Below are 27,194 nucleotides of genomic sequence, written 5' to 3'. Positions count from 1 at the left end.
ATATTCAGACCCACTCGGATCAGATTTAAGGAGGTGTAATACAATTTTACGTAAACATAGACCATACCACGTAGTGTAACATACTTTCTACAGTGTATTTCACTGAATCTTGATAAAATGTATGTTGTACCGTGTCATGTAGCAGAACGATACTTCCTGAACATGAGAACAATAGTATATCAGCAAGTCAAGCATAAAATAACTATTACATAAAACAACGTAATGCAGAATGAAGACTGAGATTCTCAAGTAGACATAGACGTTACAACAATCCACCAGGTGGCACTGTAGTGGTAGTTACAAACAAAATTACGTCGTCTCATATAAAGTATAAAGCCAAACTTACGATCCAAGAATGTTACACTGCAAACGTACAATAAATAATTCAAATCAGGGAAAGTTACACTTATATGATGATAATAATTTTAAATTAATTTATACTAAATTTAAAACCACCTTAAAAAACGAAACAGGAAACACTGTACCTTCAATACATCGTTTGATACACAGGTAGTGATGCCAGTCATACTGCATGTTCGTATCATTAAAAAAATACAATAAAAATATACATGTCACAATACGCAGGAAGCATAAAGCCTCGACAACCGTAGACTATTGCTCGGTACCTCCGTGTAGTTAAGCGAACATGAAGGAGTTACAAAGGGAAAATCAAGTGTTCGACTGACAACAACCAGAAACACGTCATTACAAGTACAGCAATCATACAGTGTAATCATCTTTCTGGCTTCATACATGTCACAATATTTACGCTATCAGTATGTAGTTCGACGTTTAGGTACTAGCATGGTGCTCGAGATCTTGCTGTGAAAGGCATAGGTAACAAGACCACAGGAATTAGTAACGTAATCCTGAAACTTGCAATGTAATACAACAAAAATACACTTGTTATGTAATGTATTCAATTATTCTACTCGTAGAAACCATGAACAAGTGGTTACAGTCATAACAGATATATAGATAGCGTCACATAGCTTGCTGTACACAGTTCGCACTATGTTAAGCTATCACTGAAAAGGTTTTTCTAATTTTTTTTTATTTTTCATTTTTCCGACTAGTTTGATGCGGCTCACCACAACTTCCTCTCCTCAGCCAAGCTCTTCAGAGTAGCACGTCCTCAATTATTTGCTGGATATACTCAAATCTCTGCCTTCCTCTACAGTTTTTACCCTCTATAGCGTCGTCTGGTACGATGAAAGTTACTCCATAATGCCCTAACAGATGTCCTATCATCCTGTCCCATCTTCTTTTCAGTGTTTTCCAAACGTTCCATTCTCCACCGATTTTGTGGACAACCTACCCATTCCTTACGTAGTTGCTCCACCTATTTTCAACATTCTTCTATAGCGCCATACCTCAAAGGTTTCGAGTCTTCTCTTTTCCAGTTTCTCTTTCCTACAGCACTGTGCTTTAGATGTACATTCTCAGAAATCTGTAGCTTAAATTAAGCCCTATGTTTGATACTAGTAGACTTAATTTGGCCGCAAATGCTATCTGCCTTTTGTAATCTGCCTTTAATTTCCTTGCTTCGCACACCATACATTATATTACTTCCAAGGTAACAAAAATTCTTCACCTCATCTGCTTCTTAGTCACCAACGTCTTTCATTAATCTCAGTACTTTCGAGATTTTTCTATTTACCCTCAAACCATAATCTGTGCTTGGCAGATTGTACATTCCATTCGGTATGTCCTATACTTCTTCCTTTCTTTCACTGAGGATAGCAGTGTCATCAGCTAATCTCATCATCGACGTCTTTTTACCCTGAAGTTTACTCTCACTCACGAAGCTTCCTTTTATTTCCGTCAACGTTTTTTCGATGTATAGGTTCAACAGTAGTGGTGAAAGGCTGCATCTCTTTCTTACACCATTTTTAATCCGAGATCGTAGTTCTTCGTCTTTCATTCTTATTGCTCTCTCTTATTTTTTGTTCACAGTATGTATTATCTATATTTCCCTATGAGTTACAACACTTTTTCTGAGAACTTCGAACATCTTCCACCACATTAGATTTTCAAACGCTTTTTGTAGGTTGACAAATCTAACGAACATGCTTTGATTTTCCTCCAGTCTTGCCTCCATTATCAGCAACGTCAGAATTGTCTCTCTGGTGCCTCTACCTTTCCTAAAACCAAACTGATCGTCATCTTACAGATCCTTAGTTTTCTTTCCCATCCTTCTGTATATATTCTTCAGAGCAACTTTTTATGCTTGTATACCTCAGTTGACTTACTGCAGATAGTTCTCTATCCTACCTGGCATGTTATATATATATTTTACCAACCAACTTGAACAGTTCTTTGGTTACCACTTGCCCCAATGATTCTTCCGGAGGGTTGTTGTCTATCCCTTCTGCCTTCTTTGACCTTAAATCTTTCTCGACTTCCTCGATCTCTTCATCTTCTGCTTGTGACGTCGACTTCAACTATTGTTGTTAACATCAGTTTGCTGACGATTCTGATGAAAATAGTCCTATCATTGAACTGATAACAGTAACTCACTCTCTCTGCCCTATGACGAATCTTATCTCCGTTGCACCACACCATTTAATGCTGTTGTTGATATGTCCTTTCATCTGTCTGACCAGAAAACTTCATTTTCTTTCCATTCCATTTCACTAACCCTAACTCTATGTAGGCTGAGCCTTTGCATTTCCCCTTTCAGATTTTCTAGCTTGCCTGTCACATTCATACTTATGACGTGCCACACTATGGCATGTAGAATTTTTCCCTTTCGTTGGTTACTCACTCTCTTTCTCGTTATCGTCTCCCCCTTAGTAACCCTGTCACGTAGATCCAAATGGAGGACTAACCCGGAGTCTTTTGCCAATTAAGAGATCATCATAACACTTTTTCAATTACAGGCCACGTGTCGTGGTGTACATATTATGTGTCTTTTAGGCAGAGGTTTCCATTGCCTTTTTTATCCACATGCTGTTGATCATTGCTGATTCTTTGCCCTTTAGAGATAGTTTCCATCCCAAGGACAAAAGGGTACTCTGAAACTCTGTTCGTTCCTCTGCCCTCTTTTGACACGGTCGTTTGTGACTTCTTATACGGACATCTTTGGCTGCCGTCATTGATGAGTTTTATTTAAAATTTGGCCGTGGCTGGGTTAGAACCAGAGAGCGAGGACTGTATTAGTATTGCTCCGAAAAGACGAAGGTTACCCCTTTGAATCACTGAAATCTGAATTATAGTGGATGGGCCAGTGATGACATGAACTGATGAAAAACGAGTATTCAGATTACGATACTAACGAAACTAGAATTGTATTTGTATGACGATACAAATATTGGTACGTTCATGTTGACTAAGAAAGCTATTTTGAGTCGGTAAATCATATACGTTCCACATTTCTCTGAATTTGGATTCGGTAGGTATAAGGCGAATACACCTAAATTCACTGCGATGTCCGGCCACGGGTCGCTTGTTGTTTGATTCGTTGTCTGTTTTCGCACATCAGACGAGAGCATCCTGAGATATTCTATTGTCCTGGTGGCAAAACGTTACAGCTTTAAGATGTCACCTGACACGACCTTCAGTACGAAGAGGTGTGAGTGGGATCTGCAGTGTTTAATTTGTTCAACTGTTTCTGTCAGACTGGCATGCAAAAGTTTATCTACGAATTCATTAACGCTTCTCGCATTGTTCTCTTCAAGATCATTTGTTGTTTCTCATAAGTTTTTGCCGTAACTTTTGATAGCATCCAGACTTGTGGCAGTCTAGAAAAAGAGCGGGAAACTGTACCACGCTCAGATGCTACACTAGAGTAGCGTGTCGATCTTCTTTATCGCTCGCTGAAGACGATGTCGCTGATACTACTATACATGGGAGCACGGAGTAAGACTGGCTGGTGACGTACACCTCTAGACAAATTAGTTCTTGGGAAAGGTTACACCATCATCAGTCCATGCCGTTCTGCTCCATCTAATGGAAGTGAGATAACGTCGTCCATTCTGAGAAACAGACGTCACATCATACTTTGTGACTCAACAGGAAGTTTGAAAAATTCGATGACTCATCTTAATATGCGAGTAGCGTTATTTTAATGATAATCGTTTTACAAAAGTTGAATGAATAATACTGTATTGCTTTCTGCAAAGAAATAGGCTGTGTATCTGATACTACAATGCTGACGCTCAAATGTCGGCAAACAAAAGCCGTATTTGGAAAAATGCACATCAGATTACTATCCTTGATACTTATGCTCACAGAAATACATTACGTCCACTTTATATTGACCTGTATTGTTAAACGAATGAACGCTTTTGGGCTACACTGATTACAACCATGTTTGCGACCACCTATATATCTGAAGATAATGTCTTGAGGAGCAATTTAATTGTGGCTAATACTTCATTTACGTCGACAGTGACCGAGTTTTGTATAAAAGACGAAAAGTCAATCAAATCATTAAGGAATACAAGTCGATACATAACCTGGTAAAATCTTAGCTTCAAAATTTATGTATTTATAAAGAAATTATCATGTTTCTATAACTCATACCTCAGTTAAAAGCTTAGAGGTCGGAGTTAACACAATGCATTTTATATTTTATTAAAACTGTTGAGCTACGATAAAATTCAAGTATTAAATATGTAAACTTTATCTCAAATCGAAATTTAGAAGACACTCACATACTGGTACCAACGCTGTGTTTTGATTTTTTAACACTGAAACAATATTTAAAATGTGATGAGTCATATTCATTAAGAGGATGACACTGAAGTGTGATTTTATCTTTATGAGTACCAACAGTCACCCTGCGCAAATCACTTGGACTACTGAAAATAGATTCGTTACACTGTATTTTTACAGAATATTATCATTGCACAGAAGTGGAGGTATTACGTTAAAGTTACCAGCATCTGTTTAATAGTTAATCTACATTTGAACGGTTATCAATGACCTTCATAAGTAAGTCCATGCATAAAAACTGCTCTGACTTTCACGAGGTGCACCATGATTTCCTGATCAGGTGTGTTACGGGAAAGACCTGCATGTAGTTTCTGTGTGTTGAAAGGTCATCTCTCCCGCACTCAATTATCTTCGTTTTGTTCCCTCACGTCATCTTGCCATTAAAAGTTACAGAGGCATTTCACTATTTATGTAAAAATATTCTGACGATTCCCGAGTTTTTTCCCATACCACAACTCATAAAATAAGAAAGATTGATAGGGGCTGGATACTGAAGTCCTTCTCGTATCGTATGGATTCCACGACAGCCCTACTCTCCGCAACAATCCAGTCACCTTTGACTCCTGGCTCCCCAAGTTTTGCATCGAGTTTTTTATTTAATGCTGTTGTCCCTGTAACACTAGCGCGAGCATTCCAGCTACAGAGTGGCCAGATGTGGCTGTTGTTAACAGGGTGTGGCGACTGTCTCTGGACGGGCTCCACTCTCGGTCTAATAAACGAGTCTTCACATTCCTCTCCCCTTGCAGCCGAGATCGAGTTCTTCTGCTTCGTCCTGGTACACAGACTGTCCCTCGCCCATCAGTATTACTACTAAACTTTCTTTGTTTCGTTCAGGGTCACCTACATTGCGCTCGGAAAGTGGGACACTCCCTTCACCTACAGCCTTCTGTTCGCTGTCCAGCATACTTAAAAGTCGTGTTTTCGATCTGGTAGTAGCACTTATTCCTCTCGTTACCTTACGCAACCTTCAATAAAGAGAGAGACAGAGATGGAAAGACAAAGAGATGTCTACTACCGAACCATAAAAAAAGAAAAAACGAAAATAAATAACATTAAAATAAAAAAGTCTGGTACATGTATATTGTTATTCAAAGAAAGCTCAACCTGAAAACCAATAAACTGTAGAAATTTTACGTTAGTACACCCTCTTGAACAAATAGTCCTCACACGAGAAAACAAACTACACCGTCAACAACGCTGTTATACAACAATCGAGGTTTTATACATCCTACGTGGTTTACAGAAAATCCCGTGATTATGGCATCCTGGGCAGGATTTAACCAAATGAAACATTACGCTTCCCCTACTCAACTATCTTCGCTTTGTCCCATACGTAACTTTCCTTGCCTGTTGCGTTAGTGATTAGGATGAAATAACAACTGAACATTGCCAAAGAATTTTTATTCTAATTTTGTGCAACGGAATAACATCTTATAGGTAAAAATGCGATTGAATGTGATCTAATTGAACACGTAAGACATCCGGACCAATTACACATAAATCAGTTTCGACGTGATTGTATGCTGAAAGAACGTCACTATGCAGCCCCATTTAATCTTTCTTATTAGACAAATTGTGGTATGGGAAGGACCTTGACAATTCTTGGGATATTCTTACGTAAACGATAAAACGCCTAAGTAATTTTCAATGCAATGATAAACTTTTATTTACCTTTCTTAGAACAAGGACGAGCTATTCAACAGGTCTTTACAATAAATATCAGAACATTGCATTAACGTCAAGTGATCACCTAACACACAATGGTTTAGATTTACTGGGACAGTAATTTAAAATGACTGGAAATGTACTCATCGCCGAAGGACTGAGGTCATCGTTTGAAGTAAAGATACACACAGAAAGCATGCTGTTTTATTATTTACGGTTGACTACGCTAATATAATGGTGATTGAGTAGAGAGTGTACAATCTCTGGGGAAAAACTGGAATTCCAGATAAATTTTAAAAGTTCCGAAAACCACTATTACGCCAAAATCCTCCCAGCATGTAGGTATGCATTTTGTTTAACATTCAAAGCTTCATGCACTGCATCGTGACTATAACTAGTAGCATGAGAATCACCACCATTCCGGTTACTGACACCAGCGCGCAGATGTGCTGCAACGAACAACAGAAAACACAGTGAAAGGAAATCGGCTTAAGCCTTTTCACACATCAGATTAGTTAATCATAACAGACGTTGAATTGAAGAATCTCAGACAATAATCGACTACAAGAGAGTTACCCAAATATATCTGACTACTGCGACGATCGAAATCCACCTCACTACAGCTTCTCAAGCACGTCAAAATATCGTCAAAATGGAATAAATAACATCAAACACTACACTGTCATATTTAGACTAAATTAAGAGTGATTGAAAACGATGGATAACAAAATTAAAACATCCTGATAACTTCCTTCCAAGACCGGAGAAGACTGCTCCGTAAAGCTCGTCTGTCCCCTTACCGTGTCAGTTAAAGAGAATCTGCAAAGCATCCACGCTAGCAAAATGGCTCCTCAGTTTAAAAGTGCTGAGGAGACATTTGTTGAGTGTCAAATATCCAACTACCTCTCTCGCTGCACGCTTAGGTTTTTCATCCTTTTTCGCGGCCTCTTCCCTTCTCTGTCATGACTAATATGACGCCAGCTAGAGAACAGTTTCCCTGTTTAAGAAGTTATCGGAATAGATTCATGGAGTTGAAAATGTCCAAACAAACTCTCTCGCTATGTGCTTACTTTTGCATCCTTGTCAGGGCCCGTCCCCTTCTCTGTTCCATTCTAAATTTCTTTTTACAAACATCCACGCAATCATTCAACGACAGTCCCTTATGGAAAACAGCATAAAGGGAAAAATATTTTCTATAACAAGTGAAATAAAGCATATGGTTAGGTTTATTATCTCTCCAGAGCTTTAGCACAGTCTTTCCAAGGTAAAAAGTAGCATGGCAGATACGTCAAAGATGGAAATAAATCAAGTTACATGAAACTAACAGATGCACTCGTTACAGTATTGCAAAGTATTTGGGAATGCTAACGCTCACGTTTAAACTTTAATGTGTATGGTACATACGTCTAGCCAGAATCATTAAATAACCATGAAGATTACTGAAACTGACGGCCTCTTCCTAATTTTCTTTGATTAATTAACAAAACCCATTACGTAAAAATTTCTGCAGAACTTGGAGATACTAACTTCACTACGTGAGAATGCAGGTTTGTCGGCGAATCTCAATGTTAAAATATTATCGGGTAGACAGCAGAGTCAATGCGTCGTTCTCAGGCAACGTTTCAGCAAGTTTCTTACTTGCCATCTTCAGGCGAAGTGTCGGGTTCAAGTCTCGTCCGGATCTTTATAGCCGCTGGACCATGGGCTTCGCTGCATCCTCGGCGCCGGAAGCTGCTATCCCGGTGGACCGACTCAGAATCGCGTGGAACACAGTATAAGACGAGAGCGCACCGATGAAGACAGGACGGTAGGGGCGGATGGAATGAATGAACAGTCCACACTGAGACGAGACGACAGGACCCGGCGCCCGCGGCTCCCTCCCCCCACCCCCCTCCCACAAACACACACACACACACACACACACACACACACACACACACACACACACACACACACCACGCGCCGCCACGCCGATTCCGCTCGCTCTTGATTGGCCCGGCCGGCGCCGGGGATGCAGGGAAGCCCGTGGTCCAGTGGCCCGTGGTCCAGCGGCTATAAAGAGCTGGACGAGACGTGAACCCGATGAACCCGACACTTTCACGACGCGTCACTCGCACTGTGGCTGCCGAAGCATAGGACGCTCCATTCTGACGCCGCCGAGGCTAATCCTTTGGTTGTGATTTCGTAGTAAGCGCTCGAGCAGGGACACACGTTTTGTGTATCCTCGCTCACCAGCGCGGCCTGGTGTTGACAACAGCCTGTTAGAGCTTTTAGGGACTCGGTTGGCAAAATCCACGTGGCGCGGCCCCCTATAAAAAAAAAGCAAAATTGTCGGTGCTTTCTTTGTGTTGACGGACACGACATGGAGGACCCGAAACTAGAAGATCGCTTCGGTGAGACGCAGAGCGCGGCGTATGACCATCCAGTGGAGGTTTCCTGGGCGACGGCAGCATCCGACCCCCCTTCACCGAAGAAGACGACGAACGAGAGTGATGCGTGCGGCCGCCGGCTGGACGTGGAAATTTCCGCGAACGTTCAGCGCCGCGACCGCACACTCTCAGGACGGAGACGACGTGCGGAGCCGCCGGTCACTATGGCAAAGGAGGAAATTGCCGCCGCCTTAGCCACGCTTACACCTGACTCCGTGCGAAAGACAGGAGAGCCCAGTCCTTCAACTGCCAGCGCATGGACCAAGTGACAAAATATTGCAGGATGCCTGAGCGCTCCTGCAAGTGCGCCGAGGAGCACCAGTCGCGGGACTGCCCCAAGAAGAAGGAAGACCCGCCGAAGTGCTGCCACTGCAACGGGGGCCACGTCGCCTGCTATCGAGGATGCGCCGCATTCAAGCACGGTAAGCGTGCCAGCCTCGTAAACCAGAGTCGCAGCTTCGCGGACGTCGCTGAGGGGAAGCCGGTCGCCCCCACCCAGAGGATAGCGCCGCCCGCAGGGGAGGCCGCACCGGCACCACAGCCGCCTGCAGTCGAGGGAGTCGGCTTGCCGGCGCCCGCGGCTGCAAGGTGGGTTGCCGCCCGCGCGCCGCTGCCGACCACGGGAAACGTCGTGACGGAGTCAAACCTTCCGGAACCAGCGAATGAAGACACCACCAGGCTGACCGCGCTTCTGCGGCGGCTCGACCAGCTGATGACTCAGCTACCGGTGCTCGTGGGAGCAGTGACGGCGGTCTTCCAGGCCACCGCCGGAGGAAGCCGGCCTTATAATCGATAAGGACCATATTTATGTGTTAACCATTTGCACGTTCAACGCAAGGGGTCTCCACCCCCAGCAGGGCGAATTTCACCAATTCATACGGGACGAAGAAGTCGACATCTGCCTTGTGCAGGAGACCTTCCTCAAACCCGGAGTCGACGTTAGAGCAGCAAATGTTTGCTGCTATCGGGCTGACAGAGCCACCCACGGGGGCGCACTGCCATCTACGTGGGGGCGCACTGCCATCTACGTGAAGAAGTCAGTGCGCCACCATCGAGTGCAGCTGCCGGCGCTTAATGCGCTGGAGGTCACAGGAGTGGCCGTCAACACTGCCGCCGGAAAGATTCTTTTCGTGTCGGTGTACCGGCAGCCTGGCAGACCACTAGACGAAGCCTACTTAGACGCTCTGCTGTCGTTGGAGAGGCGAGCTTTCGTAGCCGAATGGAACAGCGAAATGTCAACCGCAACGTGAGCCGCCTCTCTCGCGCCGTTCAACGTAAAGGCGCGATCACCCTGGGGCCGTTTGACCCCGCGAACTTCCCTGTACGGGGACAACCGGACGTGCTTGATATTGCTCTTCTTAAGGGCATCGGGCAATTCGCGACCGCCGAGACGCGAAACGTCCTGTCTTCCGACCACGTACCGGTCGTCTTTGGCCTCGACGTGGTCAAAGATTCTCTTCCAGAGAGCCGTCCGAACTATCACAGGCTGAACACCGAGCTCTTTCGGACGAAAGCCCTCGGGCTCCTCGAGGACGCGCCAAACCCCACTGAGGTAGGAGCAGACGCCGCTCTAGCATTCTTCACCCGAAGAATACTCCGAGCAGTTGAAGCAACGCCGAGACATTGACAGGTGCCACGAGACTTCTCGCGCTAGCTACCGCGCCATATTTTGGACGCGATCACTGAGAAGAACAGACTGTTTCGTGAACGGCAGCTCACTCGCCAACCAGACACGAAGCGCCACTTACACCGCATGAGACGGGAGATTAAGTCAGCAGTCGAGCAACACCGAAGCGGTGCATAGTGGTAAAGCACTTCCTACGCCGGCGACAGCAAATACCGCCCTTACAGGTCGGGAACGACTTCGCCAGCGACCCGAACGCGAAAACTTGTCCTCTGGCTGACGCGTTCGCAGCGAACTTTCCACCAGCGGCCGACATCATCGACGAGGAGCACATACGACGGGTCCGAGAGCAACTATCAACCTTGCGCTCCGCAAGGGAGGAAGTCGACTTTATAGAGACGATAATGGAGGGAGAAGTTGCTGTACAGCTTCACCCGCTGAATCACAAAAAGGCTGGAGACAGCGATGGCGTCACAAACCTCCTGCTGAAGAACATTCAACCGGGATTACACCGGCAACTTGTCGATGTTTTCAACGAGATCCTCCGATCAGGTGTCTACCCCTCTGCATGTAAACATGCGGAGGTCGTAGCCATTCCGAAATCCGGCAAGGACCTATGGCAGGTATCGGGCTACCAACCCATCAGCCTGTTCCCGTCCCTCTAGAATGTTTTCGAGAGGTTGTATGCGCGAAGTATGATGCGGCTCGCAACCGAGGAGGGCATAATCCCGCAAGAACAGTTTGGGTTCCGAGAAGAACATGCCACTTCCCACCAGGTCCTGCGGGTGTAGAACCGGCGATGAGATCACTGGAAACAAGGGAATAGCTTAGGGCAGTGTTCCTCGACGTCTCCCGAGTGTTTGCCTCGGATGGCACGACGGTCTCGAGTTCAGACTACTTGAACACGGGATACCGACGTCCCACATGACGCTACTGCGGTTGTGCCTGTCTGAACGAAACTTCCACGTGAGGGCCGACGACCGTACGTCCACAGACCGGTAGATACGGGCAGGGTTGCCGCAAGGGTCGGTACTCGGCCCCTTGCTGTACTCCCTGTACACTGCCGACGCTCCGAAGGTGGCAGGAGTTGAACTGGCGCTGTACGCGGATGATACAGCCCTGTACACTCGCAGCATGAACGCCCAAGTGCTGAGACACCGCCTCCAACGCGGGTGCGACGCAGGGGGATCATGGGCAACAAATTGTCAGCTGAAATTCAACGCCACGAAGAGTCAGGCAGTTGTCTTGACCCGAAGACTCCTGCCGCCAGGGCTTACGCCAGTCGAAATCCTGGGAGATCCTATCCCATGGAGCGGGACGGTGAAATACCTAGGGGTTACCCTAGACTGCAGGCTCACCTGGAAGCATCACATTCGTGATGTCAAAGGGTGAGCAATAGGACGCCTTCGCACGCTCTATCCTCTGCTAAACCCACAGTCGTCACTGCCACCGCAACAAGGCATTACGCTATATCTAACATTGGTTCGCCCACAGTTAGAGTATGCGCCCGTGGTCTGGGGGAAAGCCGCAGATGTTCACATTGTGGCTCTGCAGCGGATACAGAAGTGCGCCCTGAAAACCGCATGCATCTTCCGAGGCGCTATTCGACGGGCCAGCTCCACGAGGACACCGCTTTCCTTCCGCTTCGAAATAGGATTCGCACCACCGCCAGGAGGTTCTACGAGAAAGTGGGACACTCCCGCAACCGGCTCGTACGAGGACTCGGCCAACAAATGGTTCAAATGGCTCTGAGCCCTATGGAACATAACTTCTAAGGTCATCAGTCCCCTAGAACTTAGAACGACTTTAACCTAACCAACATAAGGACATCACACACATCCATGCCCGAGGCAGGATTCGAACCTGCGACCGTAGCGGCCGCGCGGTTCCAGACTGTAGCGCCTTTAACCGCTTGGCCACCACGGCCGGCAACTCGGCCAACAACCGCACCACAGGCCAACCGCGTGTTGGTCTGACCTGCTGAGGGATTAAGTTTTACTAATCCCCCACCAGAGTGCGTTTAATTCGTCTACAAGTGCCCACCATCATAGACGAATCAAGAAGCCAGGTGATACATTCTCTCCCCCTTATGAACTGCAGGAATGACTAATCTGTCTAAACTGCACCATCCCGAGCCAAGGACCCGGCTCGTCATATAGGGTCAGCGGCAGAGAACCCGACACTTCACCTGAAGATGGCAAGAAAGAAACTTGCTGAAACGTTGCCGGAGAACGACGCATTGACTCGGCTGTCAACCCGAGAAGATTTTATCGTACTAACCAGGCATTTTCGATTTCTGCGAGGTCTTCAAGAACAAAGCTATGTGTACACAGTGCCCCCCTAGGTTTCTAGGGCAAAAGGAATCTGTAGTGCCGAATTCACGTCAGGCGTAAGGACACATGTAAAATCCATCGAGATATCAAGGGGAGATCACAGTTCCCAGTAATCTTCGTGTACTGCACATCTCAGTTATCTTTATTTTAATGCAAATGAGACACAAAGTATCCATGATAGATAAAGACATAGCTTACTTCTCCAGTCTATCAGCCAAGACGTCACTAGCGTCTTCATCGAGCCTGTCAAAGAGATCGTCTTCTGTCAGGTGCCCCTTCCACACCAGCTTCCGTATCCACCTGCAACAAACACTTTTACATTAATTGTCGCGCTTGCATATTCTTTTTTATGTAATTATTATTTCATTTACAGTGACATCACTGTTTTTATATTGGTTCATCGTAATTTATATATATATATATATATATATATATATATATATATATATATATATATATATATATATATGTGTGTGTGTGTGTGGGGGGGGGGGTGGGAGATCCCTACGTTTCATGTTTACAACAGATATAATTTATGTGGTACCACAATAAAATGAAATAAGTGGAGAACATACACATGCAAGATACGAGGAGAAATAATGAATAGACATTTCCGTTCAAACATTTATAATGCATTGGTATACCTCACCGAATACGTCTTTTTTTTTGACACAGTGTCTGTCAAACTACAAAAAATGTACCAGATGGCGTACTGCAGTGTTCGAAGAAGTCTGTAAGCATGTTGTACGAACATAAACAGTGACTTCTTTTCTGATATGTAAACTCGTATTCTCCATTTCGGGCGTGATGCAATTAATCTTCTCTCTCAGAGAGGACAACAACCCACTGGGTGTTTCAGCAACCAGATATTAATAAGCGACCGGCTAACGACTTAGGCTACCTAAAACGTTTTAAACAGCATCTTTTGAAGTGTATGAACTGTAAAGGAGCAGACTTCTGCCGTTTTCAGTGCCTTGGACGGGGTGCTGGGACTCAAACATTGATCACTGCCTCCCGATACAACAACTCAGCAGAAACCGCCACTTCCGTACCTTTGCTTATGTATGCCAATGAACTGGGATGCTGATCAGCCTTCAGGAAGCTTCTGTAGTTTGCCACACTGCCGCATGACAACAGACAGCCGTCGGTCACTGACCCTGCTCCAGACGTTTCCGGGGTGACAAAGAAATGCGAAGCCAGGGGAAAGCAAAGTCAGTGCTGTGCAGTGGCCTTTAAACCCTTCGTGACTCCGTCTTCGTCGAAGATCTGGGCCTTCTGGTTGCAACCAGTTTGTGTTTGTCATAGCATTAGAGTTTTAGCCGTAGCAATGTCGCCCCACTACTGCTTCTGCTGTGCTCTGACTAACAGCTGCTGCCAGACAGCCCAGGCCCTGGCAGCCGACAGTCTGCTGCTGTCTCTGCAGCACCGCTTGCCGTCATATCTGCCACCAGAGTCCGCCAGCCACCCTCTGTTGCTCTCCAGCCTTTGGTCCAGCGTTAGACCCAGGGCTAAAAGTGTCACTGCCCTACCTCAGGATCGTAGCGGGGCCGCACCCTGCCTTGGCTGTAGTCGACTCAGCTCCCACCGTGCTGGCTACACCAGTCTAGCGTGCCACCACACAAGCATAACATGTTGATCACACACTTCGTTTACCTTGACTGCCACTACCAGTTCAGTGTTATGAGCCAACATCAAACTGAGACAGAGATGATGGCATACCTAAATGGATGTTCAGCTTCAATGAATTAATGAAGAACTGTTTATGTTCACCATTTGTTTCTCTACAATAGCCCACAACGTCACACCCATCTCCCTAGCCATCGGAGAGATCCCAAGAGGAGGCTATCCTGACTCACAACAAAACGGCTCCAACACCACGTGGCGGTCATTCTCACCCACGACCAGCTACAAAATGGTGGCAGAAGCAGGACGGTTTGGGGATGGAAACGGAGGTGCGCTTCGTTCTGAAGACAGAAAACTGCAAATGGTGACTGAAGTGGGACAGCAACATATTCGTATGTGAGTAGCATCTCTGACCATATTATCACTAGTGGAATCCTTGTATCCTTATATCTTTATGCCTAGTATCCTTGTATTCTGTTTGTTCACTATATCAGGTACTGAATCAGTTGTAGTTCTTGGTAAAGGCCCGAGAGCTGAACCAGAACACCTGTGCTATGCACACAAAGTAGTTTACCAGGGCACACAGCCCCGTGCACTAAGTCTCATGATGTAATTTGTTATGGTTTGCCATCGACCAGACCATTGCGCAAGCCAGTACCAACATTGCACCTGTCTTACATGTGGTAAACTGTGGATGCCAATACGACTTAGGTATACGCTGAAATAGCCGTAAGTAGTAATACAGAACCGGGCAACGACATCAATACAGGTTTCGAATTACTGGAGAACATATCGGGCTCTATGGGAAGTAATATGATCTTTTTCAAATGTGTGTTATGGGCACAGGATGGTAGCTAAAATGCGACTGTGACCCAGGATGTAAGCCCATGGTATCGGAGCGCTCAGTTAAGTGGGACCACTAAATTACTTGTATGCTTTCAGAATGAGAGGCAGCTTGAGTTTAAATATTGAGTTTCTTTATGAGTTACCCCAAAGAATACTACAATGACGTACTATGTGCGTTCTTGATGTGTTTTGAAGATGAAATAAGTGTCAGAAAGGTGTAATAGTTCGTGTTCATTGAGTGAAAGAATGCGACAATAGTAATGCTACCACTCGCTTCTTCCTTTTATAGAGAGTTTTCATTATTTATTAGGCTAAAGTGCCAATCTAACAGGATAGTATGCATATACAGGGTGTATCATAATTAATGGCATAAATGCACACAGTTGAAAGCACGCGATACTAGAAGCAAAAAAATCTCAGTAAACATAGGGTCGAAAATGCATACCTTAAGAGCTACTAGCAATTTTTCATCTTCGATACTGTGAAGCAAATCTCTTCTACTGCAAGCTCTTTGCTTTCCACATTTTGAGAAATGGTAATGTGGATAAAAACAAGAAAAAAATGTCCAGTAAACATGTCATCTAAAATGCATACCTTAAGAGCTATGAGCATGTGCTCACCTTCGCTACTTGGAAAGATGACCCTTCTAATGAACAATTGCTCCCAACTTTTAAGGTATACATTTTAGAGCAAATATTTACTGGACATTTTTTCTTGCTTTCGTCCATACTACTACTTCCCAAAATGTGGAAAGCAAAGAGTTTGCAGTAGAAGAGATTTGTTCCACAGTATCGAAGACTAAAAATTGCTCGTAGCTCTTATGGTATGCATTTTCGACCCTATGTTTACTGAGATTTTTTTGCTTCTAGTATCGCGTACTTACAACTGTGTACGTTTATGCCATTAATTATGAAACACCCTGTAGATCAACAGGAACAGAAGTGTACAGCTCAGAGAGAACCTGGTTCATTTTTAGGTTAGCCAAAAGAAAAGCTTTTAATATTGTTTGTGAAATGTAGGATATGACCTACGTTATATACACTATTTTTATTCGAGTTGTTAGAGCTATTGACTAATATGAGACTGTGCCCCCCATGAACCATGGACCTTGCCGTTGGTGGGGAGGCTTGCGTGCCTCAGCGATACAGATAGCCGTACCGTAGGTGCAACCACAACGGAGGGGTATCTGTTGAGAGGCCAGACAAACGTGTGGTTCCTGAAGAGGGGCAGCAGCCTTTTCAGTAGTTCCAGGGGCAACACTCTGGATGACTGACTGATCTGGCCTTGTAACACTAACCAAAACGGCCTTGCTGTGCTGGTACTGCGAACGGCTGAAAGCAAGGGGAAACTACAGCCGTAATTTTTCCCGAGGGCATGCAGCTTTACTGTATGGTTAAATGATGATGGCGTCCTCTTGGGTAAAATATTCCGGAGGTAAAATAGTCCCCCATTCGCATCTCCGGGAGGGGACTACTCATGAGGATGTCATTATCAGGAGAAAGAAAACTGGCGTTCTACGGACAGGAGCGTGGAATGTCAGATCCCTTAATCGTGCAGGTAGGTTAGAAAATTTAAAAAGGGAAATTGATAGGTTAAAGTTAGATATAGTGGGAATTAGTGATGTTCGGTGGCAGGAGGAACAAGACTTCTGGTCAGGTGACTACAGGGTTATAAACACAAAATCAAATAGGGGTAATGCAGGAGTAGGTTTAATAATAAATAGGAAAATAGAAATGCGGGTAAGCTACTACAAACAGCATAGTGAACGCATTATTGTGGCCAAGATAGATACAAAGCCCACGCCTACCACAGTGGTACAAGTTTATATGCCGACTAGCTCTACAGATGACAAAGAAATTGAAGAAATGTATGATGAAATAAAAGAAATTATTCAGATAGTGAAGGGAGACGAAAATTTAATAGTCATGGGTGACTGGAATTCGTCAGCAGGAAAAGGGACGGAGGGAAACGTAGTAGGTGAATATTGATTAGGGCTAAGAAATGAAAGAGGAAGCTGCCTGGTAGAATTTTGCACAGAGCACAACTTAATCATAGCTAACACTTGGTTTAAAAATCATAAAAGAAGGCTGTATACATGGAAGAAGCCTGGAGATACTGACAGGTTTCAGATAGATTATATAATGGTAAGACAGAGATTTAGGAACCAGGTTTTAAATTGTAAGGCACTTCCAGCGGCAGATGTGGACTCTGACCACAATCTATTGGTTATGAACTGTAGATTAAAACTGAAGAAACTACAAAAAGGTGGTAATTTAAGGAGATGGGTCCTAGATAAACTGAACTAACAAGAAGTTGTAGAGAGTTTAAGAAAGACCATTAGGGAACGATTGACAAGAACGGGGGAAAGAAATACAGTAGAAGAAGAATGGTTAGCTTTGAGGGATGAAATAGTGAAGGCGACAGAGAATCAAGTAGGTAAAAAGACGAGGGATAGTAGAAGTCCTTGAGTAACAGAAGAGATATTGAATTTAATTGATAAAGGAGAAAATATAAAAATGCAATAAATGAAGCAGGCAAAAAGGAATACAAACGTCTCAAAAATGAGATCGACAGATGTGTAAATTAGCTAGGCAGGGATGGCTAGAGGACAAATGTAAGGATGTAGAGGCATATATCACTAGGGGTAAGATAGATATCGCCTACAGAAAAATTAAAGAGACCTTTGGGGAAAAGAGAACCACTTGTATGAATATCAAGATCTCAGATGGAAAACCAGTTCTAAGCGAAGAAGGGAAAGCAGAAAGGTGTAAGGAGTACATAAAGGATCTATACAAGGGCGATGTACTCGAGAGCAATATTATGGAAATGGAAGAGGATGTAGATGAAGATGAATTGGGAGAGATGATACTGCGTGAAGAGTTTGACAGAGCACTGAAAGACCTGAGTCGAAACAATTCTCCGGGAGTAGACAACACTCCATTAGGACTACTGACAGCCTTGGGAGAGCCAGTCCTGACAAAACTCTACCATCTGGTGAGCAAGATGTATGAAACAGGCGAAATACCCTCAGACTTCAAGAAGAATATAATAATTCCAATCTCAAAGAAAGCAGGTGTGAAAATTACCGAACTATCAGTTTAATAAGACACGGCTGCAAAATACTAACGCGAATTATTTACAAACGAATGGAAAAACTAGTAGAAGCCAACGTCGGGGAAGATCAGTTTGGATTCCGTAGAAATGTAGGAACACGTGTGGCAATACTGACCCTACGAATTATCTGAGAAGCTAGATTAAGGAAAGGAAAATCTACGTTTCTAGCATTTGAAGACTTAGAGAAAGCTTTTGACAGTGTTGACTGGAATACTCTCTTTCAAATTCTGAAGGTGGCAGGGGTAAAATACAGGGAGCGAAAATCTATTTACAATTTGTTCAGAAACCAGATGGCAGTTATAAGAGTCAAGGGACATGAAAGGGCAGCAGTGGTTGGGAAGGGAGTGAGACAGGGTTGTGGCCTCTCCCCGATGTTATTCAATCTCTATATTAAGCAAGCAGTGAAGGAAACAAAAGAAAAGTTCGGAGTAGGTATTAAAATCCATGGAGAAGAAATAAAAACTTTGAGGTTCGCCGATGACATTGTAATTCTGTCAGAGACCGCAAAGGACTTGGAAGAGCAGTTGAATAGAATGGACAGTGTCTTGAAAGGAGGGTATAAGATGAACATCAACAAAAGCAAAACAAGGATAATGGAATGTAGTCGAATTAAGTCGGGTGATGCTGAGGGAATTAGATTAGGAAATGAGACACTTAAAGTAGGAAAGGAGTTTTGCTATTTGGCGAGCAAAATAACTGATGATGGTCGAAGTGCAGAGGATATAAAATGTATACTGGCAATGGCAAGCAAAGCATTTCTGAAGAAGAGAAATTTGTTAACATCGAGTATAGATTTAAGTGTCAGGAATTCGTTTCTGAAAGTATTTGTATGGGGTGTAGCCATGTATGGAAGTGAAACATGGACGATAAATAGTTTGGACAAGAAGAGAATAGAAGCTTTCGAAATGTGGTGCTACAGAAGAATGCTTAAGATTAGATGGGTAGATCACATAACTAATGAGGAAGTAGTGAATAGGATTGGGGAGAAGAGAAGTTTGTGGCACAACTTGACTAGAAGAAGGGATCGTTTGGTAGGACATGCTCTGAGGCATCAAGGGATCACCAATTTAGTATTGGAGGGCAGCATGGAGGGTAAAAATCGTAGAGGGAGACCAAGAGATGAATACACTAAGCAGATTCAGAGAGATGTAGGGTGCAGTAGGTACTGGGAGATGAAGAAGCTTGCATAGGATAGAGTAGCATGGAGGGCTGCATCAAACCAGTCTCAGGACTGAAGACCACAACAACAACAACAACAACATGAGACTGTGGGAGATGTGAATGTTAGCAAATAGGTTATAATACCTTCCTCATTCATATTCCTTTCCCTTGAAGTGAAACGACATAGTTGCTAACAGAACTGATAGTGAGAGTTGAAGTGAAGACAATGAAAATGAGAAGACAGCGTCTCAGCGGTTGTGAGATAGTGGTAATAGTGCGAAGGATCAAGTGTCACTGTGGGTGCAGTAGATGACATCAAAGTTTAAATACTTGAAAGTGAATTAGTGCTTATGGTGCAGACGGTTTTCAGTACAAATTCGGGGGCTGAATTATTCTTAGGAAGAAGGAGTTGTAAGAGAGTAGAAGACAGCTGTACTCAGCGCCTTGGACAGAGCTCTGGGACTAAAGCATTAACCATTACCGGGCAATGCCCCAGCTGAGACAGAAACTTGGCAGAAGCGGCCACTTCCGTAGTGCCGTTTATCAAGTTCCAACGAGCTGGGACTTTGACCAGCTTCAAGAAGCTTCTGCAGTGTGACACAATACCGCGTCTCAATACACGGACGTCAGTAGTCGACCCTGCTCCAGACATTCCCACAGTGACACAGAAAGACAGTCATTGCTGTGCAGCTGCATTCAGCCCCTGCCTGACAGCCGTTGTCATCGGCCAGTTGTGCAACGTAGCTGTGCCCAATCTATGACACTGCAACCTTGTAGCCAAGAATATGTTGTCACCCCCATTACCGCTTCCACGCTACAAACCACAGCCTGACTGCCCAGACGCTGGCGGCCTACACTCTGCCACTTCATCATTTTTGCCGCCGGAGTCCGCCAGCCATCTGCCACTACTCTCCAGTCTTCGATTCGGAGGTAGGGTCTGGGCAGCTCAGCAACCTACTACAAGTGAGAACGTGTCGCTGCCCTGCCTCGTGTCCGTAGGGGGCCGCTTTCTGCCTTGGCTGTTGCTGTCGACTCGGCGGCGAGCGTGCCAGCTACACCAACTCAGCGTGCCACCACCCCAGTAGTGTGTGTTAACTGTACACTGTGTTCACCTCGCCTGCCGATACAACTTGGAATACTACGAGCCTATGCTAAACCAAGCCAGAGACGTGGGCGCTCCTGAATGATTGTCCAACATGAATGAATTAATAAAGAAACGTTTGTGTTCACCGTTTGCTTTTCTACAGCAGTCAACAACGTCACACCCATCTCCTCAACCGATAAAAAGCTCAAGACGTCCCAGGTGGAGGTCGAACCCGTCCTGACATACAAGAAGACGGCCCCCACCACCACGTAGCGGTCATTCTCACCCCCCGGAGCTCCCCATCTGCAGCTCGTGGTCTGGTGGCTAGTGTGAGCCTCTAGCTCACAGGGTCCCGGGTTCGATGCCCGGCTCGTTGGGGATTTTATCTGTCTGGGTACTGGGAGTTTGCGTTGTCCTCATGATTTCATCATCATCATCATCATTCGTGACAGTGGCTCGATTGGACCGTGGAAAAAAGTTGGACTGTGTACAAATTGAGACTTTGCACGAGCGCTGATGACCGCACAATTGAGCTCCCGACGAACCAAACTTCATCACACCCCTACCCAGTACAAGTTGGTGACATAAGTGGGACCGTTTGGAGACCAAAAAGGATGTATGCGTCATTCGGATGACAAGAGTGCAAGCGATGACTCAGATGACATGTGAGCAGCTCAGAATTTTGGCTTTTGTTAGCGGGTCCTTCTGTACTGGTATCTTTTCATCCTTCGGGCCTGATAGCCTTGGTCACTATGACAGGTCCTGGCTCAGTTGTAGTCTTTGGTGAAGGCCCGAGAGCCAAACCATTAACACCTGTGGGATGTACACAGTTTAGCAGGGCAAACATATCACGATGAAATTTGTTAGGTTTGCATAGAAAAATGCGGGAGTGCACCTGGCTTGGGTATGGGAAACTGTGAGCGCTGATCCGTGGCAGCTACTTTTCATCTTTTCTTCCGACTTTATTTGCTGGCACTCTACTAGGTGGCATGAATTACCCTTACCTTCCAGTGGATTATCACTGGCGCGGAATCTTGAAAAGACGCTGCAGAATGTATAGTGGCGAGTGGCTGGGTACGTGACGACAGATCAACACGGTCAGTAGTCGGCCCGTCGGCTTTGTGAGCCATTGGTTATGTTTGTGTGAAGACTGGTTAGTTGCGAGTGTACTATTAGTGATCGCATTGAGGTTTTCACCACGCCCTTCAGTGTGCTCCAGTTGAATAGTCTTTCCTTCTGTCCGTGCTGGGCACTTTTTGATGCTGGCGTTTTACATTGAGTCGAAATTATGGAATAACTACTTTTTTATGTAGCAATGGCAGGTATCTCTCGCGCTGTGATATGTCCGCTTCTGTGACTCTCGCTTTAGAGATCTCCAAATATTTTACACCTATTATGATAGTTGCTAACCACAAATGGTCTCTTTGAACTTGATATATTTAATGGTTAGTGTTTGTTTTCCGGTGGCTGCTTGCCATTATAAGTGCTACTTGAGGTTTTCGTACCGTAAATATGGAGGGTTTCAAATCAATGTTAGTTTCCTGTGAGCCGTCTGCGTGTTTCTCTTGCGCTAGTGTGAAATGAAATTTTGTATTTAGTGCTGTTAATCTTCATAAGCTCAATGGTATATCTGGTTTATTAAGTGGTTGTTTTTAACGTCTTGAAATATTTTCTTGGATTTATTGTTTAATTTTTCAATTATTTTACGGAAGTTTGTCGAACTAATGCATGCTTTTACAAATGCGTTTTAGATCTTTCTGAAATCTAAGTGTCATGGAACAAAGCCTTACATGTAAATGGTAGCAATTAAGTGCCACCTCGTAAAGACAAGCTCATGTTTCTCATAGAAATTTCAGTTTGATGCAAACAAATCTCTGACTGGACAGCCTAGATCACTTATTGACTGTTTTTCTATTTCAAGTAACTTTCTGATATTAATGATTTCACCCTATTCAGTTAAGTTGTTTTGGGGGAGGCATTTTATTACGCCATAATTTTACCGTATGTTATTCAGCGGTACTTGCTCAGTGCAATTTCGCGTAACGTTACTGTTTATTATTAAGGCAGATTTCAGGTTTTTATGCTATTAAGTTAGTAAGGCGTGAGTGAATCATATTTTCTGAACTTGTATCTTCAGCTCGAGTTTCACCTGAATGGTGTCTGTTGGCAGCTCTTAGCTTTACGAATTGCGAGTCTGCTGTTTGGGATGGCGCTCGGCCTTGGGGACCTGCTGCTGTTACCACCAACACGGTGTTGTACGGGAGTGTTTGTGGCTGGCCGACATTGTCTTAGTGGAGCTGTTCGCACTAACAGCGTATTTCTTAAGTTTGTTTAGTCTACGCTCTTATTTGCAAGCTCGTTAGTCAATGTTTTTCGCCAGATATTTTACGTCTCTCCTGAAACGGGTAATATTATCTGAATTATGATTAACATTTAGATTTTCTATAGCAGATTGTTTAAGCCTGTGCTTATTATGCTAATATTTGAAAACTCTAGGCTTACTTTTCTAGTGGCCAGAGTTCGAGATGTGTTTTACGACTATTTTTCCATCACTATTGTATTTATTAGATGCAAGTAAAAGAAAATCTTGCTGCATCGTAACTATTGGAACTTAAATTTCGTGGTTCGTGTTCTGAAAACTGAAGGTTTCGATTTGCGATTTAGTGCTGTAACGCCGCTTCCTTTGGACGCAAAGATGAAAGTATAAAAATAGCACCCAAAACACACCCCAAACTCAGGATCCAAATTTAAAAAAAAAGGAAAAAATGTCACACTGTGATAGCATTTCTTTAATAGTAGTAAGTATACTGAAGAGAAACAAGGTAAAAAGAACTAGAAAAGAAATCCAGTATGATGTAACTTAGTATTTTTTCAAAAGAAAGTAAAATAGAATCCCTTTTGTATCAAATTAAAGTAAAAGTAGATTGCAAAGTAGTGTACTTATAGATCGCGGAGTAGTACAAGTGAACTCAAAGAATACTCCTTGTGAGTACTCTTTGAGGACACCGCGGAATACAGAAGATAAAGCTATACATTGTTAATGTGCTTCTAGCGCTTGCTTGTTCGTGTCGTAACTTAACGTGTGCTCTTGTACGATCTGCTGGAAATCATTAAGCTTGAAATAGGTAGATCAGCAACTGTGAGTATATCATTAGGGAAACTCAAGATAGGAAAAGAACCGAAATTTGTCTTAAATTGATTACTATCAATGGAATACTGAACTTTGTCCCAAAGTGATGGACTGTCTTAACGAAAAAGGAAGTAAATATTAGTACCGAATTGTGGGAAAATACTTAGATTTCGTTAAAGCAACTGGTGAAATCTAGATCTTATTCCAAACTCTTTGACTGAAATTTAAGTAACTAATTCCACCAAGCTTAGGGAAAGGTTACTTCTTTAAGGCAATGATAGGATGTGCTTAGACTATAATAAACCAGCATAACATGAAATTACCGTGTTTGACATTTATTTCAAACCAAATAATATTACGTGCTTACGAAACATTTTATTAGTGCAACGACAGAGATTAATAACAGAGCGCTGCATATATATATATATATATATATATATATATATATATATATATGTGTGTGTGTGTGTGTGTGTGTGTGTGTGTGTGTGTGTTGTGTGTTGTGTGTGTGTGCAGCGCTCTGTTATTAACCTGATGTGTTATATATATATATTCTTTGCCGCTCTAAAAAAGTTGTCGTACTGATTCAGACTATTTAGCTTACGTAAACTGAAAACTTTAGTGGAGAAACTACCGCTGTATATAGGCTGTAACCATATTTAGTGCAATAATAGCAGTTTGTATGCATCTACACGTAGCTGTGCTCGTACACGTCAGGGAGCATGCGGTTATTTGAGCTGGCCGGTACAATTAATACGCACTTGGTGTGAATATAGTGCATCAGGACAGACTTCTTTTTTAACGTTCCTTATCAGACAGTATACAGACATTCTATCGCTACTTGGTCGGAGCACGACCTACATCAACGGACATTTTCAATAGAAGGAGCGGTTACAGTACTCGCAGCCGCAGTTGTTGCTTTCAAAAGCTAGTCTGATTAATACTGAAATTAATTTAAATTTCATTCTTAAAATCCTTTTAAGAGCTTTAAATGGCGATGTGTTCTTAAAATATTTGGAGAGTAATTCTTATAATAACTCCAATACCAAGTTGTTTTCACTGAGAAATGTCTTACCTCATTATCTTGCAATTTTGTACAAACATCAAAAAAAGTTTTGCATCACCCCGGTTCCCAGAACTTCTGAAGATAGACGTTGACTGAGGATATTGTATCACAGACACAGTCCCTTTGACTGTTCATAGATGTCACTAAAACCGCTCAAAGACGTAAACAGCCATGCATAAGCAGCATCTATTAGATGGAGGGGGTCCGACAGCCGATCAGTTCCAGTCATTCCACCAGGAAGGAGGTACACCGCTCGTGTTTGTAGTTCAACCATGCCTAGACGGTCAATACCGTGGTTCGATCGCGTCCGCATTGTTACTTTGTGACAGGTAGGGCTCTCAAAAAGGAAAGTGTCCAGGCGTCTCGGAGGGAACCAAACCGATGTTGTTCGGACATGGAGGAGATACAGAGCGACAGGAACTGCCGATAACATGCCTCACTCAGGCCACCCAAGGGCTACTACTGCAGTGGATGACTGCTGAATACGGATTATGGCTCGGAGGGACCCTGACAGCAACGCCACCATGTTGAATAATGCTTTTCGTGCAGCCACAGGACGTCGTGTTACGACTCAAACTGTGCGCAATAGGTTGCATGATGCGCACCTTCACTCCTGACGTCCATGGCGAGATCCACCTTGGCAACCACGGCACCATGCAGCTCGGTACAGATGGGCCCAATAACATGCCGAATGGACTGCTCGGGATTGGCATCACGTTCTCTTCACCGATGAGTGTCACATACGCGTTCAACCAGACAATCGTCGGAAACTTGTTTGGAGGCAACCCCGTCAGGCTGAACACTTAGACACCGTCCAGCGACTGCAGCATGATGGAGGTTCCCTGATGTTTTGGAGTTTCATTATATGGGGCCGACGTACGCCGCTGCTGGTGATGGAAGGTGCCGTAACGGCTGTATGACACGTGAATACCATCCTCCGACCGATGGTGCAGCCATATCGGCAGCATATTGGCGAGGCCTTCGTCTTCATGGACGACAATTCGCGCCCCCATCGTGCACATCTTATGAATCACTTAGTTCAGGATAACGACATCGCTCGACTAGAGTGGCCAGCATGTTCTCTAGACATGAACCCTATTGAACGTGCCTGGGATAGATTGAAAAGGGCTGTTTATGGAAGACGTGACCCACCAACCACTCTGAGGAATCAACGCCGAATCGCCGTTGAGAAGTGGGACAATCTGGACCGACAGTGCCTTGATGAACTTGTGGATAGTATGCCACGGCGAATACAGGCATGCATCAATGCAAGAGGACGTACTAATGGGTATTAGAGGTACCGATGTGTATAGCAATCTGAACTGCCACCTCTGAAGGTATCACTGAATGGTGGTACAACATGCAATGTGTGGTTTTCATGAGCAATAAAAAGGGCGGAAATGATGTTTATGTTGATCTCCATTCCAATTTTCGGTACAGGTTCCGAAACTCTCGGAACCGAGGTGATGGAAAACGTTTTTCATGTGTGTATTTATTACTGATTTCTTGCTTGTGGCTTGGGGCCTTTGATCACTGACTTAAACCGATTATTTTCGAAAAAAAAGTCCTGTAGTTCATTGTTTCACATGTTTAATATCGTATTCCATTTATTAGCGAACGTGTTCTGTAAATAAATGTGAACTGTCAAAGGAAAAATGACGCCATCATCATTGGTCTGCTTATCACGTGCCCCTTCCCTTTCCTATTCGGGGGATTCAGTGGTAGCCATAGAGCGCCGTTACTTCCTTTCCGGGTAAAGAGGACGCAGAATGTTCTACCCCTCTTGCATCATTTTTGCTTTGACAATTGAGAGTTGTGAGGTACTAACAATTATTTTAACTATTTCAGAGAACTATATTGCTGTGGATTTCTGAGCTTGCTTGGGCTTATCTTACTTCAAATGTGAACACCTCGAATATGAGCTCAAGATGAGGAGCAAGCCTATTGGGAGTTTTGTCACAGAGCACTGGATAATCCTCTTCACATTTCCCCCGTACCTTGAGATTACTGATCAGCAAAAAAGAGACCGTTAGACAGTTAATTGTTAGGGTGATACTTTATCAGATCAGTGCTGGTTCTTTGGCTTTAGATAGTGAAACTGGCAGTATGGATAAATGTAATTTAACTGTTAGTTAGTAACAGAGTTTGAGGTATGTGGAAGCCGGCCGAAGTGACCGAGCGGTTCTAGGCGCTTCAGTCTGGAACCGCGCGACCGCTACGGTCACAGTTTCGAATCCTGCCTCGAGCAGTGATGTCCTTAGGTTAGTTAGGTTTAAGTAGTCCTAAGTTCTAGGGGACTGATGATCTCAGATGTTAAGTCCCATAGTGCTCAGAGCCATTTAAACCATTTAGGTATGTGAAGAATCAAGGCAGCGGCAGGTCGGTCACTGATTCCTTTGC

General features: G+C 44.1%; 1 protein-coding gene across 1 annotated transcript in view; it reads right to left on the bottom strand.

Annotated features, from left to right (window-relative positions):
- The window catches only part of LOC126457902 (ATP-binding cassette sub-family C member 4-like), a 274,881-nt gene that overhangs the window by 202,772 nt on the left and 44,915 nt on the right, over positions 1-27,194 (bottom strand). The window contains exon 3 of the mRNA XM_050094578.1: positions 12,969-13,070. Within this exon, the coding sequence (XP_049950535.1) occupies positions 12,969-13,070 (102 nt within the window). The remainder of the gene's footprint in view (positions 1-12,968; positions 13,071-27,194) is intronic.

This window comes from Schistocerca serialis, chromosome 2, assembly GCF_023864345.2.
Source record: "Schistocerca serialis cubense isolate TAMUIC-IGC-003099 chromosome 2, iqSchSeri2.2, whole genome shotgun sequence".
NCBI lineage: Eukaryota > Metazoa > Arthropoda > Insecta > Orthoptera > Acrididae > Schistocerca > Schistocerca serialis.
This window is presented reverse-complemented; position numbering and strand designations above follow the sequence as displayed.